Source organism: Acomys minous (genome assembly GCF_964271855.1).
Source record: "Acomys minous genome assembly, chromosome: 7".
NCBI lineage: Eukaryota > Metazoa > Chordata > Mammalia > Rodentia > Muridae > Acomys > Acomys minous.
The window spans coordinates 121,397,918-121,420,608 of record NC_140488.1 but is presented as its reverse complement, the minus strand read 5'-3'; the positions used below and the strand labels follow the sequence as shown (position 1 = coordinate 121,420,608).

General features: G+C 39.7%; 1 protein-coding gene across 4 annotated transcripts in view; it reads right to left on the bottom strand.

The window, feature by feature from the left end:
* The window catches only part of ACOT9 (acyl-CoA thioesterase 9), a 78,856-nt gene that overhangs the window by 686 nt on the left and 55,479 nt on the right, over positions 1-22,691 (bottom strand). For all 4 annotated transcript variants that reach the window (XM_084791133.1, XM_084791132.1, XM_084791131.1 and 1 more), the window contains 9 exons: positions 22,081-22,164; positions 21,636-21,739; positions 11,479-11,558; positions 4,517-4,584; positions 1,495-1,606; positions 1,272-1,362; positions 1,015-1,100; positions 372-459; positions 98-248 (listed from right to left, as the gene is read on the bottom strand). In XM_084791133.1, coding sequence (XP_084647259.1) covers positions 98-248; positions 372-459; positions 1,015-1,100; positions 1,272-1,362; positions 1,495-1,606; positions 4,517-4,584; positions 11,479-11,558; positions 21,636-21,739; positions 22,081-22,164 — 864 coding nt within the window. The remainder of the gene's footprint in view (positions 1-97; positions 249-371; positions 460-1,014; positions 1,101-1,271; positions 1,363-1,494; positions 1,607-4,516; positions 4,585-11,478; positions 11,559-21,635; positions 21,740-22,080; positions 22,165-22,691) is intronic.

The following is a 22,691-nucleotide window of genomic DNA, read 5'->3' as shown; positions in this document are numbered from 1 at the left end:
AACCCCCTGGGTTCATTGCCACACCATGGGGGAGAAAGCAGACTTTTTCCTGAGAATTTCATCTTATCATTAGAAAGAAACAGTCATCACAGCTTACCTCCATATGTTTTGGGGAAAACCAAGGGTACTTCTTTTTCCGACATGAATGTAAAATGGAAGACATTGGTGGTCGTATGCTCATTACTCTCAAGAGAGGCCACTTCACTATGTACTCTGACTTGAATGTAATTGTTCTGAGTGAAGCATACCTAACAGATAATAGACAAAAGTCAGTTGCTTTAGGAAAGGGGAAGAAAACCAGTCAAAACAGAAACACAGAACAACTTCTTTTCCAAACCCAAATGACAAGAAATGCTTCAGGACACACTTACCTGCGCAGAAAGAAAAAGCAATGAGCCAACATCAACGGGTTTCTGAAACATGATATCATCAACTGTTATCACAAATGGCCGGGAACCACTATTGGAAAAAGCCCAAAATTGGAGTGAATTGCAAAAATCAGATCTCAAATGTTTCCCTCAATAATTCATTGGTGCAAAATAACAATGGCCAAAAAAATAATGTAAGGAAAGGGGAATTATCAAATGCAGCTACTGTGGACAGTGATATCCATTAAAGCACAATTGCAGGGCTGGATATGGTCTAAATACATTGTTTTCATGTATGAAATTACTGAGGAATATATAATAAAACTTTTATATAAAATTACCAGAGGCATTCGACTTTGAGTTCAGAATACTATTCCCCTGACTTTGTTAGCCTATTAATTAAAGACATACTGGAAAAAATACAGCAATAGGTAAAAGGAAAAAGAATTAGTGATTTTGGATCCGTGTCGTCTTTAAAATTTGCCACTAATCTGATAACCCATCACACCCCAGCCCCAACACATACACAGATCTTATAAAAAGCATAATCCTAGAGTGTAGTTCATATGCAGACTGGTTTAAAATGTTTACTTTTAGTTAAATTACAATAAGTTGCTTCTCAGAAGTTAAATGAAGTCAAACTCACCCAAAGCTACAAGCAGTGGCCCACGCAAGCTCATAGGCTTTTCTCATAAGAAAACCACCAAAGATCCGATTGAAAATGTTCCTCTCCTATAAAACAAATAGATATTAATAAATAAAAGTCTGTGGTTGCCCTTATATAGAGAACAAAGAAATTAATAATACCATAGAAAGGTCCCTTTAAAGGTGTGTCAAATTTTAGACCAATTATCATGAATGCAATCCAGCAAATTCAGAAGTTTATTCACAAAGTTCCAGTACCTGAGGGTGACAAATATCCAAGCTCTTGAGTTTTGTATTTTCCATCCATACTGAGTTAGGAGGCAAAATTCGACTCTGAAAACTTATAGTCCTGGGCAAGTGGAGATAAATTAAACATGATTACTATTGAGAGGAAAGAGGTTATAAAGGCTCTCTATGGTGCTAGAGAAGACCTTGGACTACAATTCTTTCTCAACTTGAGAGTATCACCATCTTAACTTACTTTGGATCCAGTGTGCTTAGAAACAGTTCGTGTATGGTATTTCTCTCCTCAGGACTGGGAGCCATTTTCAGTAACGAAACGGAGCTAACAGCAATCCTTCGGCCCTTGTTCACTGAAGTGTACAAAAATGAAGAAGTATGATCAAGAGGGACATCCCACAGCACCTAGGGTGCCTTGCAGCCTACAAAGTATTTCTAAGTTTCAAAATCCACCAGAGCAAGAGAGAGATTTCCAAAGTAGTTGTACAAGTTTGCACTCCCACCAGCAATGGAGGAGTGTTCCCCTTTCTCCACATCCTTGCCAGCTTTATTCATTATAGCCAGAATATTGAAACAACTTAGATGTCCCTCAACTGAATAATGGATAAAGAAACTGGTACATTGGGGGCTGGAGAGATGGCTCAGAGGTTAAGAGCACTGGCTGCTCTTCCAGAGGTCCTGAGTTCAATTCCCAACAACCACATGGTGGCTCATAACCATCAGTAATAAGATCTGATGTCCTCTTCTGGCTTGCAGGCATACATGCAGGCAGAGCACTGTATACACAATAAGTAAATAAATAAATCGTTAAAAAAAAAGAAAAGAAAAGAAAGAAACAGGTACATTTACACAATGGAATACTACTCAGCTATTAAAAACAAGGAAATCTTGAAATTTGCAAGCAAGTGGATGGAACTAGAAACGATCACCCAGAATGAGGTAACCCAGACCCAGAAAGACACACATGACATATTCTCACTCATAAGCTGATGTTAGCCACTTAATTCAGATTAAACACATTACAATACACAGACCTAAAGAAGCTAAATAACAAGGAGGACCCTAGGGAGAATGCTTACTTCTCATTGAGAAAGGCAAATAGAATAGAACGGAAACAAATGAAGAGAAGGAACAGGAAGGGAATCTACCATAAAGATCCTCTGAAAGACTCCACCCAGCAGGAGATCCAAGCAGATGCTGACACACACAGCCAAACTCCGGGGTGGAACACAGGAGCTCCACAAGGAGAGTAACAGGCCAACAAATCTGAGCAGAGGAGGAGGGGGTGCTGGAGGAAGGGGGTGCTACAGAGACTGATGCACCAATCAAGGACCATGCATGGTGAGGACCTAGACCCTCTGTTTACATGTAGTAGATAGGCAGTGCAGTCTCCTTGTGGGTCCTATAATATGGGGAGTAGGGACTACTTCTGTAATGGACTTTGGCCCCCACATGTTGATCATTTCCCCTGGTGGGGCAGCCTTGCCAGGCTGTGGAGGATGAAGATACAGGCAGTCCAGGTAAGACTTGATAGGCTGAGGTCAGATGTTAGGGGAGGAGGGCTTCCTTTTCTGAGGACTAGGGGAGGGAGGGAGAGAGTATAAGGGAGGGAGGGTGGGACTGGGAGGCAACAAGGGAGGGGGCTACAATCGGGATGTAAAGTGAACAAATTACAAACAGAAAAAAAAAACCCACCAGAATAATTTGTACATGTATCCAAGGGAAGGATGCAGAGACCACATAAAATTTCCAGAGATGGAGTATGGACATGGTTCCATGGTAAAATAGCTTTTTCACATGGACAAGGCCCTGGGTTCTAAACCCAGTAACATCAAAAACTTCAGTTTTGTCCAGTGAGTAATTTTTTTCTTTTTTAAAAAGACATCTATTTATTTATTTTTGGTTTTGTTTTATTTTTTTATTTTCGAGACCGGGTTTCTCTGTGTAGTCCTAGCCATCCTAGAACTCACTTCTATAGACCAGGCTGGACTCAAATTCAGAGATCAACCTGCCTCTGTCTTCTGAGTGCTGGGATTAAAGGCCTGCACCATCCCCACTCAAAGGCATTTTTAATGATTTAATATATTTTTATTTTATGTGCTTTGATGTTTTGCTTGCAGGTATATCTGTATAATGGTGTCAAGTCCCTGGAACTGGAGTTACAGATAGTTGTGAACTGCCATGTGGGTGCTGGGAATTGAACCCAGTCCACTGGAAGATCAGCCAGTGCTCTTAACTGCTAAGCCATCTCTCCAGCCGGAGCATTTTCTTTCAGATGGAAATTATATCAGTTTAGTGTAAGAATAATGGATATCATCCTGATATAGAGCCCTGACCTGACTAGCACTTAAAGCACTAAGACACACTTCCTATTTCATAAAAAATAGCTACCCATGTTCCAGTAAATGGCCCTGTCTCCACGTACTTAGTACTGGCAGCAGTAAGAGGACTCAGTGAAGTTTTTAAAAAAAGAGTACATGAAGCTGGGAAGAAAATGGGTGGGGAAGGAGGGAAACGAAGTAGTGGATAGGAGAGGATTTGACCAAAGCACATTATATGCATGTATGAAATTCTCAAATAATAAAATATGCCGGGCGTGGTGGTGCAACCTGTAATCCCAGCACTTGGGGAGGCAGAGACAGGTGGATCTCTGTTAGTTTGAGGCTAGCCTAGTCTACAAAGTGAGTCAAGGACAGGCAAGGCTACAAAGAGAAACCCTGTCTCAAATAAATAAATAAATAAATAAATAAATAAATAAATAAATAAATAAGAAACAAAACAAACTATAGAACACAAAAAACAAACCAGACCAAATTTTAAAAAATGAAAAGACAAATTGATTCATGTAATACTTTCTCATCAATAAAACAATTAAAAGCACAATCTCCATGGAACAAAATATAATTTTTTTACTATCAAAAGATTCCTAAACAAGGTGTGGTGGTGCATGCCTGTAATCCGAGCACTAAGGGAGGCAGAGGCAAGCAAACATCTGTGAGTTTGAAGCCAGCCTGGTCTACAGAGTGAGTCCAGGAGAGCCAAGGCTACACAGAGAAACCCTGTGTTGAAAAACCAAAAAGAAAAAAATTCCTCATATGAATAAGACATATGACTATTATAAGGGATCCATATAATGTTCAATATATGTAAAATATGTGTATAAGTATATATATAAGTATATACATAATGTAAAATATATAAATGTATATAGTAAAATTCATATACTTAAAATTTTTCATTTTGCTATAAACAAATTAACATACGCTCTCCTTGTCTAAAGAGCTCCTCTTCTTCTTCATTTTCAATGATGAGTGGATTTACAAATGCCGGCCTAAAGAAAACAGAAAATTTTAGTTTAAGATGTGGGTTTGATAGCTCACCTCTGTATTCCCAAGAGTAGGGATCCTGAGACAGGAGGATGTCAAGTTTAAGGCCAGTTTGACCAAAAAACAAAAAACAAAAAACAAAAAACAAAAAAACTTAAAAACTTAAAAAAACACACAACATAGTGTATACTATTATCTAATAACAATTTAAGATGAATAACTACCTTCAGTTTTGAAGCCTTCATCAGGTTTATGTCTCAAGGTTGTGTGCTGTGCCTGGTGTATGTAAGGCCCTAGGAGGCCAGCACTACCAACATGAAGAAGTTTTCTTTCGCCATTTGTATTAGGAAATGCTTACTGACAGCCTCAGACAAGGACACTGGAATAATTAGTAAGTCGTCTGTTTATAGATCTAACTATACACTAGAAAGTGTACATTATAAAAATTATACTGAAGTCGGGCACAGCGGCATATACCTGTAATCCTGCACATGAGAGATAAGGGAAGCAGGATTAGGGGTCCAACCAAGGTCAGCATCATAATGAATTGAAGCGAGCCTGACCTCCATAAGGCTCTGTCTCAAAAAGGGACCAACCCCTCCCTCCCCCGAAAAAAAAACTAAACACAACAACTACAACAGGATACAGGCACCAGGTGCAAATTTAAATCTGATTCTATTCATGAGTTAGAACATTCTACAAGACAACTGACTTGGACTTTACAAAAATCTCAATGTCTTCAAAATAAAAAATTAAAACAAACATTATATGTAGTTAAGAAATAAAAATGATGAATAAAAAAAGTTCTTCAAGGACATTATGAAGGGTGGATGGGGCCCAGGGTGGTCTGCTCAAAAACTATTGCACTATCCAAGGACAATACATGCAGTAAACATTGAACCCCTACTCTGATCTAGCTAATGGACAGGACATTCTCCACAGTTATGTGGAGAACACGGAATGACTCTGACATGAACTGTGGTGCTCCATATTTGACCACCTCCCCTTGGTGGGAAGGCCTGGTGACACTCAAAGAAAGAATAAGCAGGTTACCAAGATGAGACTTGATAGCCTATGACCATATAGTGGGGGAGGAGGTCCCCTTGGTCACAGTCATAGGGGAGGGGAATAGGGTGAAAGCAGGAGGGAGGGAGGAATGGGAGGATACAAGTGATGGGACAACAACTGAGTTGTAATCTGAAAAAAATAATAAAATAAATTTTAAAAATATTCTTCAAAAAAATGAATTCCTCAGAATTTAAAAAACAAGTGAAAAAGTTCTTCACTGTAGTGAAAGAATCCAATATACATATCATTTGTGAATCTTAGATTTCAAGCCAAAACATAATATATACATATGTATATACACATGTACATATATATATTATATATGGTATCTAATTAGAAATGATACTCTGTGGAAATGTAGAGGAAGGAACAAGAAAAGAAAAGATGGTTGGGGCCAATATGATTCACATCTATAATACACTTGTGCAAAAAAAGTCTTTCTGAAATCCATCAAATGTACAATGAATGCACACTGTGATGGTTAGTGTTGTCAATCTGACAGAATCTGGTATCATCTGGAAGATAGGCTCCTGGATGGACATGGGAAGACCACTATGAGTGACATCATTTTCTGCCTGGGATCCAGGAATATAGAAGTTATAAAAAGTGAGCTGAACACAAGCATTCACTCATGTTATCTGCTTCCTGATTGTGGATGCAATATGACCACCAGCTTTAAGCTCCTGCTGCCTTGACTTCTCTATATTGACCTGTGAGCCACAAGAAGCCCTTTCTCCCTTAAACTCTTTTGTTAGGGTATTTTAATACAGCAACAGGAAAAGAAACCAAGATATTATGTAACACACACAAAAAAATGTATAGGACAAAAAATGTCACTCAGCTCATAAAGGAACTTGCTGACAAGTGTGATGACTTGCATTTTAGTCCACAGATCAACATGGTTGAAGAAGCAAACTGACTCCTGGAAGTTTTCCTCTAACCTCCATACATGTGCCATGTCATGTGCATGTATGCACCAATAAATAAATAAAATCTAAAAAGTATTTAAAGCAGTGGCCCTCAACCTTCCTAATGCTGAGACCCTTTAATACAGTTCCTCATGTTGTGGTCATCCTCCAACCATAAAATTATTTCATTGCTTCTTCACAACTATAATTTTGCTAGTTAGGCATTGTAATGTAAATATCTGATATGCAAACTCTGTGGGAGTCTCAACTCATAGGTTGAGAACTGCTGCTGAAAGAGATATAGCAGAGATTTAGGAAATGGCCAACTCCTGACTGGGCCAAGTTGAGACCCACCCCATGGGAGAGAGCCAGGCCCTGACACTATTAATGATGCTCTGCTATGCTTGCAGAGAGGTGCCTAGCATAGCTGTCCTCTGAGAGGCTCCACCCAGCAGCTAGTGGAAAGAGATACAGAGACCCAAAGCCAAACAATAGGTGGAGCTTGCAGAGTCTTGTAGAAGAGTGGGAGGAATAAAGGAGCCAGAGGTCAAGGACACCACATGAAAACCTACAGATGCAACTAACCTTGGGTCCATTGGGGCTCTCAGAGACTGAACTACCAACCAGAAAGCATGCGTGAGATGGACCTAGAACTTTTCACATATGCAGCAAATATGTAGCTTGTTCTTCACATGGGTCCCCTAACAATTGGAGGGGGGACTGTCTTTAGCTCTGTTACCTGCTTTTGGATCCCTTCCACATAGGTGGGCTGCCATGACTGGTCTCAGTGAGAGAGGAGGCGCCATAGGCAGGTGTATTTTGGAACCAGAGAAGGAGAGGGAGAATGAGGAGAGAGACTGTGAGTGGGACTGGGAGGAGAGGAGGGAGGCTGTGATCAAGATGTGAAGTGAAGTAATAAATTAATTAATTAAAAAAAGAAACAAAAACTGAAATGGGAAGTTTGGAAAGTTGAAATGCATCCCCTTAAAGAGAAACTGGAGCAATTGCCTCATTTTTGCAAATGAGTCTTGGGTCTGCCGCTAGTCACAGAAGATCAGATGAACGTAGTAGGAGTATACATGTATTATTCGTTGTTCAGATCACAGGTATTATGGGGTTTCGTCTTTCGCTTCCTTAGAATGGGGTCTCTCTTGCAGGATATCTGATCATACTGTGTGTGAACTTACGAGATGGTCTTATCTACTGGAAAAACCTGTTTTTAGTTGTGGTGTGGCTCAGCCTTATCACGTACTTTTAACCCAAGAGCTTTCTGCTTGATGCAGAGCAAAGAACCAGTTGACAGAAAGTAGACATATTATAGAGGAATCCAGGAGGGAGTAGAAGGGAGGAACACTGAGTTTGAAGGAGGTTTTTTGAGACAGCACGGGAGAGGGGGCATTACTTCTGGGACAGTAGCTGAAGAGGAAGGTCAAATGGGTGCTTTCTCGGCCTCTCTGAGCTAGCAGGCTTTCATCCCAGCATCTGGCTCCTGAGTCCTCATTGGTAAAATCGAACAATTGAGATTTTGTTAAAAACAACAGGGCTTACTTACCATAAGTTGGCCATAAACTAACAACCTTCCAAGTGTTGGGATTATAAAAAGCATGTGCCACCACACATGGCTTAAAGTAGTTTTCATTCTTAACTTGGTTTTCCAAACAAGCCTTCTATATAACAGGGAAAAAAAATCTCAATCCTGACTCCCAAGTCTGGTTTCCAATACATATGCAATTAGGTTACCAGATTGTCCTGAGCAAACAATACAGTAGCAATTCCCATCCAACTAAACAGTTTTCAGTTTGCAAGCCTTGGGCAAGTAACTGTTGCTGGAAACCAAGTATCCAATGTGAGAGTAAAAGATGTAAATCCTATATACTTAAATTTCACCCAAGAAATGTTCATTTAAACTCCTGAAGCTTTTTGTTTGTTTAACATATATCCTAGCTCTATACACAGAGGCATAAAAACAGTGGCAAAATACTGCTACCAATATAGTTTCAGCAGCTGTCTTTTGGGGCCTGATATCAGTTCCCACTAAAAGGGGCCCCAGGAGTCTATGGATTAAATGGCTAACTCCAGACCTTGGGAAAGAGGTATTAAGATAAGCCTAAACCATTTTGTCATAGCAGAGGGCAGGAAGGTGTGAAGAACTAACAGCATAGATAAATGCTCCCCTTAGCCTTACAGAGAGATGGCTTCTTCGAGTAGTAGCCAGAGGTTAATGTAGAGACAGTCAGTCAAAGAGTTGAGAATAATGAGTGTTCATCACTAAATGAGGTGTCTATTGGTCAGTCCAGGCACAGGGAACCATGACAATACAGATATAAGAGTAGAAAGCCGGGGAAGAATCACTATCTCCTGGACATGATATTACAGTTTATGTTCATGAACTCACAGCAGCTGTGGCTACTTGCACTAACTGGAGGCCATCACCATTGTCTTATGGATGAGCAGAGGCTCATGCAGTCCCACCTGTCCCAGAGAACTGCCTGGGGGGGGGAACCTGTCATTCACTTGAGTGCAGTAATTTCTGATAAGCTGCTCATGCTCCAATAAATTACATTCCCTCATACTCATGTAAGCAACCCTAAGTAAACTCAGTAGGCCACTAAAAAGGCATAAAATGAGGAGGAGGACTTCTTGGGAAAAGGAGGTTCAAGAGGCATGGGGAAAAGACTAAGAGAATGAGAATAAGAATAGGAAGGGAATAAGAGGTAAATACGATCAAACTACATTGTGTTTGTGTGTGTGTGTGTGTGTGTGTGTGTGTGTGTGTGTGTGTGTGTGTAAGGTTATCAAAGAATAAATTAAAAGGAACAGGGAACTGGAACTAAAAATCCTGCTGAAATCATGGTGGTTGGAGTATAATTAATAACAAAGAAATTATTTTCTTTTCATTTATTTCCTTAAACCCACCTCCATGACTAGCTAGGAAAATAGTACAATAAAATGTTACTTTTGTAAATACAAATTTACAGAAATTAGAACCAAAACAAAAGGCTAATGAGGATAGGCTGATAGGACAAAGGCATCCCAACCCCTGGCCAAAGACAACATACTCTGAACATCAAAGAGCAAGAACCATAATTGATTGTAATATACATAATATACCAAATCCGTGGGAGTCAAATACACTTTTTAAAGAGAGAAAAGAAGTGGGAATATCATGTCACTAGATAATCGAGCAACTCTTTATTCTTAGTTAGTAGCTGCTGAGAGGGCTGTGTAGAAGAGGGTGCCTGCTACCAAGGTTGACAACTTGAGTTCAAACCCTGGGACCCACAAGGAGAGAAGTAACTTCCAAAAGTTGTCTTCTAACCTGTGCGCGCATGCACGCGCGCTCACTTACTCAATCAATCAAGTAAATAAGTAAGTGAATATGTATAAAATATGGAAGGAGAAGTAGGTAATCACAAAACTGAACTTCACTGTGGAGAGATCAGCTTATCCCTGGTTGAATACACAGATCAATCTTAGCAACGTCCCAGGTGGGACCCCAATACTTACTGAACTCAGAGATCCTGACACAACACTCAGGAAGAGTAACTCTGAAAATAGGCTCTCACCAGCATCCTGACTCTGAATTTAACACGAAGCTCCAGATAATAGTAGGTACAAGGTACCAGATAAAAAGAAAGACATCATAAAGAAGCAATAAGGCAAATCCAGGAAGTAGGGTATTTTGTGTACTAGTTAGTCTAACCTTTCAACAAGTTAATGATACACAACAGTAAGAGGATTATTGGGACAAAAAAAGTAGGCTAGATTATAGCACACTTAAGAGAATGTACAACTTGTAAGTATATAAAAATATAAATTGTACACTTTCAGTGGGTGAATCATATAGTACATGAATTAAATCTCAATAAAGCTATTTTAAATGCACGCCAGTAATCCCAGCACTCGGGAGGCAGAGGCAGGTGGATCTCTTTGAGCTCAAGGCTAGTCTGGTTTACAAAGGAAGTCCAAGACAGCCAGGGCTATTACATAGAGAAACCTCACCTTGGAAAAACCAAAACCAACCAGGCAGCCAAGCTAGCAATCGAACAAACTGGGAGGTACGTGGGGATGGGGATATGACCAGGATGTAAAGTAAATAAACAAACAAACAAACAAATATCTTCTTTACGTCTTAAATCTGTTGAAGCATCATAATTAATAACTATGAGTAACTACATTACTGAGATGTCAGAGAGTCAATTTTTCTGTCTAATGAGCACTGAACTTAATAAGAAATGTGTAGATCACATAGATGTAGGCTTTTTGTGTCTGTCCAGTAGATGAACTTTCTTTTCTTTGGCAGAGGTAACAATGAAACTCTGCAAGATTAAGGTAATTGGTGGATTTTGTGGTAAAGACAATTTTAAGTTATTGGCTGGGAAATGCAGTGACTCTGTGTGCATCTTCACATACCGCTCTTTTTAGTTACTACCCATTAGCAAATAAAAAGGTTCTTCTTTAAAAAAAAAAAGAAGCAAGTTCTGTTATCTGAGGCAAAATGTATTGAACTAGAGTACATTATGTGAAGCGAAGTGAGCCAAACATGGTAAAACAAGAACCACTTTTCTTTCTCAAATGCAGAAGCTAAAAACAAATCAACCTGAAAGTAAAACGGTGACTACCACAGCCTTGGAAGTATGGATGGTGGGTTTACTCACCACATAGTGTGTATAGCTAATAAATAAAACAAAATATCTACATTTAAAAATGCCTACACTAAAGTATTCAGAGGTAAAATGTGTATGAGATTTGTTTTAAAATTGCAGATTCTTTAGATTAAAAACTATATATTTTTGCAAAGATGATACAATTATATCTGTTAAATTCAGGTCATAGGCATATGGAAACTCATTAGTTTTCTCTCCAGTCTTATGGATCATTGAAACTTTTCAAATTAAGGAATTATGAAAAAACAGCAATTACCCTTTATTTTCAGAATCTCGAGCCACCATTACAAAGGTTGCATCCAAAACAGGCCAAAATTCATTATCTTTAGTGTGCAGCTAAAGAACAAAGAAAAACAAAGTTGTAAGGAATGCACTTACAGGGAAGATCTACCACAATTCTGACAGTAAGCATTACTATTATTAAGTTTCTATATAGTATAGTCAATACCATATGTGTGAATATGGCTAAAATATCATACCCCTAAGAGCTAAAGTACTATGAGCCTAGGCTTTACCCAAATGTTATGCCAATGTCAAAATTAAATCCATTACTACCTTTTGAAGACTGAAAAAAGCTGTGCGGGTGTGGTGGCACATGTCTGTAATCCTACAACTTGGGCGACTGAGGCAGAAAGGTGTCTGTGAGTGTGGAACTAGCCTGGTGGGTTTCAGGCTATCCTGTGTGACCGTAATCCTGCCTCTTTAAAAAAAAAGGATCGAGAAACCATTCCTGGGTTTTCAAGAGCCAAAACTCAGCGAGGAAATCCAAAGTGAAAAAAAAAAGCTAAGAAGATAGCTAATATTTTGACTCATAGCTTTCAAAGTCAACCAGGACCCAAAGGAAAATAAGACCCCACTAAAAGGGCCCTCCAACCCCAGTAACCTGCCCTTCTGATCAAAGAGGCCACAGGGGACCCAGAGGTTAGACACTAGCCAGTGAATGTCTGCAGAATGAAGAGACACTAGGCAGGGACACTGCAACTAAAGAGTGGAAGAATGGGTAGTACTCAACTAGACTAAACAGAAACAAGGACTGTGAGTACTACGCCAGTTATCAGGATCTATTCTAATGGATGCCGTTAAACATACTGGTCAGGAAGAAAAAAAAACCCTGACAAATTCCAGTAGTCTCTGACGAAATCTATGGTGGTATTCTGCTTGCATGCATGTCTGTGCCTGCAGAATCCAGAAGAAGGCATCAGAGAGAACCCCTGGAACTGGCGTTACAGCTATGAGCTGCCATGTGGGTGCTGGGAATCTTGGTCCTGTGGAAGAGCAGCCAGTGCTCTAAACCATGGAGCTATCTCTCCAGCCCCAATCTGTGGTGTTTATATCAGCCATAAAAAGTCCAGATTCTCTGTCCCACTAGCTCTTCAGCACTTATTGTCATCATTAAATTATATTTAAAAATATCCATGTAATGGACACCTATATGCATGATGTATGCTCCAGGCCCTACTGTCTTGATCATAAAATTTTCTTATGGACACTCTCTACATTTTCTATTTTAATTACTACCTTCTTCAGAAAGCCTACAGGACACTCCTTAAAACATCCAGTCCAAGTACAGAACTCAGCCTCATAAATTTAAAAGATAAAAATGAGCCTTCCTCAATTATATTTTACAAAAATAAAAGATAAATGGTCTGAGACAAGGAACTTACAAAACTTCTGCTCAAGGAAACAAAAGCAATCCCTTAAAGGCTACTAGGTTAGTAGGAGAATCCTAAGCCTGAAACAAAAATGAAAGAGCTCATTATGTGACAAGAAAATGGAAAGGAAAGCTGGTAGTGGTACCTTAAATTACATAACTCGGTGGAGCAGAGGCAGGCAGATCTCTGTGAGTTCAAGGCCACCCAGGTCTACAGAGCAGGCTACAAAGAGAAACACTGTCTTGAGAAAAAAAAGGGAAGGGAAGGGGAGGGAGGAAGGGAAGGGAGGGAGGGAGGAAGGGAACAAAAGAAGGCAATAATGAGGAAAGGGGGCAGTGGGAGAACAACAAAACCAAATTTTGATTGAAAATGCCATAATGGGATTGGCAAGATGGCTCAGCAGGCAAGGCGCTGGCAGTGCAAGCCTGATGACTTGGGTTTCATGTCCAGAACCCCCATAGAGATGTAAAGAATCAACTTCACAATGTTGTCCACTGTCTACACACGCACCCACCCATGCACGCACAAAGGAAAAAAAACTGCCATAATGAAAATTAATTCTTCCCATATTAATATGTAAAAAGGATCCTAAAGGGGGGTTCTAACAAACAGAGATTTGCCTCTCTATAAATAGGTAAAGTACTTAAAGCAAAAATGCCCTCCGTCTGAAGGGATGTGTCTTCAGTTTCACTATTGTTCCCCTTTCAGAACTAAAACTACATAAGTTTTCTAGGTTTCTGCTCAAACAACTAGAGAAAATCATTCAGATAGCTCAGATAAAAGTTCCAATTATTGGGCTGGAGAGAGCTCAGAGGTTTAGAGCAGTGACTGCTGTTCCAGAGGTCCTGAGTTCAATTCCTAGCAACCACATGTTGGCTCACAATCATCTATAATGAGATCCAGTGCCCTCTTTAGGGCTGCGGGTATATGTGCAGGCAAAACATTGTATACATAATAAATGAATAAATCTTTTTAAAAGTTCCAATTACTGATTCTAAGTCTGTGTGTTTATAGTCTAGGTAAATAAAAGTTCACTAAAGGGGTTCATGAGTCTTGCCACGTGGAGAAGGATGCTTTTGATCAATTTCTTTTGTTTTGTATTTTGAAGCAGGTTTTCATGTAGCCCAGGCTGGCTTTCTTGAACTAATACATAGGCAATGATGATCTTGGACTCATGATCCTCCCGCCAGGGCCTCTCATGTCTGGCAGGCATCAACACCATCAGCTGCTTATTTGGTTAATTTAAAAAAGTATAGATAGCCCTAAATAGAACAGCTGTATCACCCTGTCCAAAGTTCAGAGAACATCATGGGAAGAGGATGAAGAAACAAAACAAAACAAAAACTAAGAGCCAGAAGATGTGAAGGATGACTGTGGAATTCTATCCTCTGGAAATAGCATGGCTTCTCTATCCATGACCTCAAAGAAGAGCTGGATAGACCTGCATAAGACTGTATGCAAAACATTCCAATATGATCAGGTGTGAGGGTATATGAGGCTTCACTTCTCCCTGAGAAGCTACTGGCACTTAATGGTTACTGAGGAAAAGGGTAGTCACACTTCTCCATGGCATAGCCACTAGTTAAGTTGTTCATGTTCCAGTAAATAAATAACTTTCCATCTATCTTATGCATGTAAACCTAATTAAACCCAGTGGGTCACCAAAATGAAAGGAAGAAGAGGACTTGGGAAGAAGAAACGTGGTGGTGGGAGAGAGAAGGTCTCTCTCTCTCTCTCTCTCTCTCTCTCTCTCTCTCTCTCTCTCTCTCTCTCTCTCTCGTGTGTGTGTGTGTGTGTGTGTGTGTGAATATGTTCAAAGTATATGACTGTATATGACACTGTGAAACAATAAATGTATCTACACTTATTTTTTTAAAAAAATCCCACAAAGTTCTTCCGGCTCCTAAACAGGATGCTTACTCTGGCCAGGTTTGACAATGGGACTTTTATGCTCCTCAACACTAGGAGATAGACTTTAGCCTACTTAAAAGGATGTGGCTTCAACAGCTGCCAGACTCCAAAGAATTACTGTCAGGGTTCACCTGTAAATAACAAGGCCCAATTATCCAGTAAGTGTTAAAAGTGACACCCTACTGAAGACAGTTAAGCATTAATCAAGAACTTGCATTTCTGTTCTAAATGGACCACTGGGAACCAGTTCAGATGGTTTGAAGACCTGGGATTCACAGTCCCTACTTTTGGAACTATTATTATTAATTATTTGTGTTTGCCATTACCCAAGCTCCACCAAGTAAATCCTTTAACTAACTGCCATCAAGATTCCTAAAGACATTCTTTAACCTTGCTTGTGGTCTCCAGTGACATTCTTGTTTTTCCTCTAGGAAAGAAGAGACACTATAGTGAAGGGCCCTCTAACTTTAAGCCACCTCATCCAAGGAGAAATAATTTTCTAGTTCTCCAGTAAAAGAAAAATCCTTCTTCCATTACATTGATTTTATCAGATATTTTGTCACAGTAATAATAAACATAACTGCGGATGAAGAGATGGTTCCATAGTTAAAGGCATTTGTTCCTTTTGCAGTCATATGGTGGCTTAAACCACCCACCCATCCATAACCTCAGTTCCAGGGGATCCAACAGGCATGCACATGGTGGACGTACATGTACACAGGCAAAACATTCATAAGCATTCATGTGCATAAAGGGAAACAAAAAAATCTGAAATAAATAAATAAATAAACAGAAGTAATCTATAAAGAAAAGTGGTATCAAGAAGATGGAATTTTTTAAATTAAAATACACTTACACAAAGGAAAAAAGGAAGTAAGATGGTTGTGATAAACCAGACCATTAAGTTCTTGGGCCTTTGGAAATGATTTACAGAAGAACTTAGTTTGCAGCATTGGTCTAGTTTAATGGGCCATTCAGCAGACCAGGATGTTATTGGAACTGTGGACAGTAAAACAGTGCTCATGGGATTTCAGATAGGAATAAGGAGCTGGACTAGAAGCCATTCATGTTACATTCTGGCAAAGAATCTGGCTCTCAAAAAAAAAAAAAAAAGAATCTGGCTCTCTGGCTTTCCCTCTCTCCCCTCTCCCTCCATCTAGCCTCTCTCCCCCCTCTCTCATGTGTGTGTCCCCTGTGATTTTAATGGGCCTCAATTCAAAAGTAGTGAGATAAAGCCAGATGTAATGGCACACAACTTTAATCCCAGCACTTGGAAGGCAGAGGCAGGTGTATCTCTATGAGTTCAGGCCAGCCTGGTCTCCATAGAGAGTTCCAGGACAGCTAGGGAGACACTGAAAGACATATCTCAAAAAATCAAAATAATAACCAAAATCAGTGAGCTGCAGCCCTAGTACAGGCCATCTGTATCATCACCCAGCCCAGGGAACATAGCAGAAGAGAGGGCAAAAAGAATGTAACAGGACTGGTAAAATGCTGTGAAACCGTAGAGATGCCATGGCTGTTTTATTTGTGAACTCACAGCATCTAAGTTTATCTGTACAAGATTGGCTGTCAACATTTCATCATTGATGGGGAGGAGCTATTGGCTCTTAGTAGCTACTAGGCAAGGGAGGAATCATTATTTTCAGGGAATAGCCACTAGTTTATTGCCTATCCTCCAGGAAATAATGCTACTCATGCTCATGCAAGCAACTCTAAACACTGGATCATAAAGGAGAGGAATTCGTTGAAAAGGGGCTGAAAGGGTGTAGGAGCAGAAAAAAGGATGAAATGATCAACATACATTACCTACAGATATAATGTGTATGATGATGCCACTACATACGTCAGATACTAGATGTGGAGGTACAGAGTTTAATGGTTGCTCTGCTTGGTTTCAATATAGTTACCTCCTTGTTCTTCTCTTTTGAAATTAGAAATTGGAATGTTTACCATGTGGCACTGAAGAATAAAAGTATTGTTTTTGTGATTTTACAGAAGCTCACAGCTTAAACGCTTGCTGTGAGTTTCAATAGACTTCAAATTTTTTGAAAAGTATTTTTTAAATTGTGTGTGTGTGTGTTTGTGTCCCTGTGTGTATGTGCGTGTGTGTGTGTGTGTGATGTGTGTGCGTGTGTGTGTGTGTGTGTGTGTGTGTGTGTGTGTGTGTGTGTGTGTGTGACTGCAGAGACCAGAGGTATCAGTAGCTTCTGGACCTGAATTATAGGCCATTGTGAGATACCCAGAATGGGCCTGGGAACCAAACTCCAGTCCTCTGTAAGAGTCATACTGTAATCACTCTTTAGTGCTGAGCCATCTCTTCAGATCCTGAGACATGGAACTTTAGAACTGAATTGAAACTGTTAAGACTATGGGTACATTATAGTTGGACTAAATTCATTTTGCTTTATGACACAGCCATGAGCATTTGGGGATCACAAGTGAAATGTTACAGTTTGAATGTGAGATATCTCTGATGGACTCATGAGTTTGCTCCTTTAATTAGGACTTAAGTCTTCTAACACTTGATCTCCAGTTGCTGGCACTGTTTTAGGATGTTGTGGAACTGTTGGGATGTGGACCCTAGTTGACGATGCTATTTCACTAGAGCAGACTTTGAATTGAAGAAGACTGCCCTCACTTCTGCTTCTGGACTGTATTGTCTGATTTGTCTCCTGCAATGTTTTAAGAGGTCCAAGTAAAATTCTCACTGACAAAAATGTTAACCATCCTAATCTGAATGATGGTCTAAAATGCCTCTGAAACAGAGCCAAATTAAATCCTCTCTATTTTAAGTTGCTTTTGTCAGTGTACTGGTTTCCTTTTCTATTGCTTGAATAAAACATCATGCCCAATGTAACCTAGAGAAAGGATTATTTGGGCTTTTAACTCCAAAGGGAAGCACTCATTATGAAGGAGGAGCATAGCATCAAGTACCGTGGCTGAACCATAAGCAGGAAGCCGAGAGAACAAACTAAAAATGACATGAGTCTTTAATCTCTCAAAGCCTAACTCCGGTAACACACATCCTCCAGCAGGGCCACACCTCCTAAGCCTACCCAAACAGTACCAATGAACTGGGACCTAGTATTCAAATGCCTGAGACTGTGGGAGCTATTTCTTATTCAAACCATCAGATAGGTATTTACAACAACAACAAGTAAATCATACATAGGACAACCAAGAAGTTGAACATCTCACAGTGCACTGGCAGGTCTTCAGAACAAGAAATTTTCTGGCTTAAATGCCAAAATACCTCTTCTGAGAAATATTGCATAATGTGTCACACTTATTTATTAATGGGTTGTCTCCCTATGATATCGTGAGGTCCTTGTGGACTGAGATCATTGTCCTTCATATGCGCAACGCTAACACTAAACACAAATACTGGTAGATAGCTATATCATTAAAGTTTCAAAACTTAATGAGTGGGACAGTCCATGAATGGGCCCTTGAAGAAGACAAGCTTTAAGAACTTTGTGTGAATTGTTCACTGTTGTATGCACAGATCAGAAGAGATGCTCAATAAATGACTGTCAAATGGATTTCACGAATGGATACTGGGAAGTGGGTTGGATGACTCAAACCCAGGTACTGCTGTTGCGAAGTATATGTAGTTAATAGAAGAGAAAGTAAGTATGAACACAGTTCTGCAGGACAGACAGTAGCAGGCACCAGTAAGGAGGGACAGAAAACAGGTCTTGAAGAAGGAAGAAATGCTCCAAGCTGGAAGAGTCAAAGAAGGGGGTGGGGCAAGATGTGACCCTTCAGCACAGTGGGGATGTATAGAATCAGAGCAAAAGATATTTCATGTAGGGAAAAAGACAATAACAGAGACTTGATTGATAAATATTCACATTATGGTTTACTATAACTAACACTTGCCCATAGCCATATACTAACATGCAGCAGAGCTGAGATCAGACCCAGGTCATCCTCTCTGTCACCTCTCTATCACAGAAATATTACAAAAGCTATGAGTATCAGTCAAATAGACAACAAGGAAGGTACATTTAAAATAAAAGTTTAAGGGCTAGGTCTATAGCTCAGTTGGTATAGTGCCTGGAAGAAGCCCTGGGTTTAATCCCTAGTATGGCATATACCAGGCAAGCTGGCACACACGTCTTATCTCAACACTCAGGAGGAGGAGACCAGAGGATCAGACATTCAAAGTCATCCTCAACTACATAGCAAATTCTAGGACTGGGATACATGAAACTTTATCATTAAAAAAGGTTTTACTTGTCTGACATTGACTTGAATTTTCATTCTCTCTTTCGCTCTTGCCCCCTCCTCTGTCTCTGTCTCTCTGTCTCCCTACCTCCATCCCAGTTCTCTATCTTTTTTCCTAATCTAGTTATACAAGATTCAAATAGCTGTGATTCCTGGAATGCAGACTCTAGGCCAGGAATCTCCTATACACTGCAGTGAGCAGGGTAGAAATTAACCAAGAAATTTCGTTAAGTGTCTACAAATCATAGAATCAGTCACAGAAACTTTATTAATGTTTTATTTATTGTTGTTGTTTTTTAAGACAGGGTTTCTCAGTGTAACCTTGGCTGTCCTAGACTCACTTTATAGTCTAGGCTGGCTTCGAATTTACAGAGATCCACCTACCTCTGCCTCCTGAGTGCTGGAATGAAAGGTGTGTGCCACCGTGCCCGGCTCTTGTTTTATTATTTTTAAATGAACACAACAAACCCAGCATTACTATCAAGCATATAAATATGGAAATAAAATTCAATCACTTTGATATAGTATTTAGTCTTTTTAAATTTCCTGGTAGTTAATGCTGGGAATTAAGTGGCTGTTGAGTATGCAACCCTATATAGGGACATCTATATCACCCCACCTCTAAGGCTTGAGGAACACCCCAGGAAACAGGGAAGAAACCTGTTAAGACTCAGAGAATGGGTAGAAGTACTGTGCAATGCTGTTTCCTGTTCAATAGCTGGCCAGTGCACTCACAAAGTCACAGAAGCTGTGGTTACTTGCACAAGAGCTGCACAAGACTGGGACCTTAAACATTCAGGGATACATGAGGGGCTTGGGAGGCCACACCTCTCCTTGCGGAGCCACTGGTAGTTAATGGCTGCCGGTAGGTGAGGAAGGAGTCATTTTCTTCAGTGGTGTAGCCACTGTTCCAGTAAATAGGCCCCCTAACCCATGCTCAAGCTAGCAAACTTTATTAAACTCAGTGGGTCACGAAAAAGTGGTACAAAAGTATGAAGGCTCCTAGTTGGAAAGAAGCATGGAAGTGATTCAGTGGGGCACAAAGGGGACCAACAGAGGGTGATGGGGATAACATATGCTCAAAATGCCTTATATACCTGCTTAACATGATCAAAGAATACATTTTCAAAATTCTAAAGGCAAATTTACTTGTTTTGACAACTACTATACATAGCAAGCTTCAGACTTTTCTGAAGTCTGAAAATTGTTTTCTACCAAGAGGTAAAATGCTTCAGAACTCTAGAGTAGAAAAAAAATGCATCTGAATAATTAAGTTCGTTGACTACCACATCATTGTTAAATAAATCACTCTAAATTTTCCACAGTGAAATACTGGGCATACTCTAAATTATTTGGTTTCTGCATTGATTAGCCTCTGACTTCTCTTCACTAGAGGAGGTGCTATAACTGCCTCCCAAATTGCTATTAATGATTGAGGGCTGGGGATGTGGCTCAGTGATAAAGCATTTGACTAGTATGTATAAGAACATGAGTCTGATCCCCAGTGCCACACAAAGAACTGAAATGTGTCTTTCATCCCCCAAAAGGTATGAAGTCCTAACTTCCAGACCTACAGGTGGGGATATTTTAAAAATAGGAACATTAAAGACATAATTAGATAAAATGAAAGCCAGGTGTAGCAACTCATGCATGTAATCCCTGCATTTGTGAGGTTAAGGCAGCGGATTTGTTATGAGTTCCAGGATAGCCTATGCGCTACAGAGTGAGGGTCTGTTTAAAAAAAAAATAGCCTGACATTCTGGCACATGCTTATGATCCAAGCCCTTGAGAAGTGGAGGCAAGAGAATCGGGAATTTGAACCCAGCCCACACTACAGAAGATGAACTTGTCTCAGAAAAACAAAGCCCTCAAACAAAACAAAAGCCTCCAGCTGCTTCTGTAAGGTTGCCTCACCAGTTGTGCCAACAGCAAAGCCAATAGCAGGTATTTCACCCTCACATACTAACACACTCTTGAGGACTAGCTCAAGGCCAGCCTGGGTTACATGAAACCCTCTCGCTCAAAAAAAAAAAAAAAAAAAAAGCAAAGAACAATGAATTCCTATTGGAGCAGAGTGGGCCTTCAATCCAGTACAATTAGCATATTAGTAAGAGAAAAGACAGAAATATAGATTCATGAAAACCATTCAACAACAAAAGCAGCAAAGCCTCCCAAAGCCAAGAAGAGGTAAGCTAAGAGAATCTCCAGCAGGCTCATAGGGAATGTCACTCTACTGCTGCTGCCAACTTGGTTTGGGAATCAGAGCCTCCAAATTCAAACAACAAACTGCTGGGAGTTTTAAGCCACTACTTGTGCTATTTGTGGTACAGCAGCACCAGGAGAGTAATACAGTAATTAATCCAAGTCACATCTAATATATCCCAGACTTTTGTGAAATCCTCCTCAGCAAACTCGGAAACAAGCACCTTAATGTACAGTTGTATGATTATAAAGTGATATACATTTAATGGAAGTAGTAGATGTGTCAATCTTTGCACAAAAAGAAGATGCTAACTCCCTTTGAACTGTCACATATGTGTCTATGAATATAGCTTTTCTTCAAGTGAGAATAGCTGATTATATTTGAACAGTGGGAGAACTTTGGGAACATACACACCTGGAACATTTTCATCTTCACTTCCATGGATGTCTTTCCAACCCAGCTAACATGGCCAGTGAACTTAATGTCTTGTTCAGGGCTTAAGCTCTGCTTACACATATCTGCAAAATAAAAAGTCACAATCTATCCAAATCACATCAGAAAAGTCTGTATTATAAGTGGACAATATCATAGGAAAAGCTGATGAGTTTTATATTATATTTCTTATCTTCAAAACTGAAAATAAAATCTTGACATACAAAACAAAGTTAAATGTCTCTCTAAAAATTGGAGATCATGAAAAGACTATAAAAACTGGAATCAAGTGAAACATCATGTTATATTCTAGATAGTTTCATATATACATTAAAATCCCCTATGAAGGAAACAGTTTTCCCCAATCCCAATAATGCTTGATAATTACTAAAAAGTCTAAGTATGCATAGAAGCTGATCTTGCTTACCAATCTTGTCCACCAGGGCAGTAACTATTGATAAAGGAGACATCTTGCTATCATGATTTTTGGTGTGCATGTAGCAAATAAGAACTGAAATATAAAAGAAGAGAAAAGCAGAATTATTTCCTCCATTTACAACTCTCTTTCTGAAATTGACAAAAGGTGTTATTTTCAAAAAATTGCCTAATACTCAAGTAATGATCTTATCCTAGAACCAAATATTTTTTCTTTTGGTTGAGACAGGGTCTCGCTCCATTGCCCAGGCTGACTTAGAACTCACTATATATCCCAGGCTGGTCTCAAATGTGTAGTGATTCTTCTACCTCATCCTCCTAAGTACTAGACTAACAAATGTGCACCTCCAGGCCTGGCAAAGACAGTTTCCCCTCTTTTTAAAAATACTCATTTATTTAATGTGTATGTGTGTGTGCCTGTGGTATTTATTTGTACCACACATATGCAGGAAGCTGTAGAAGTCTGTCCTAGTTAGGGTTTCTATTGCTGTAATGAAACAGCATGACTAAAAGCAAGTGGGAGAGGAAAGGGCTTATTTGGCTTATATTTCCAGATCATAATCTATCATTAGAGGAAGTGAGGATAGGAACTCAAAGAGGGCA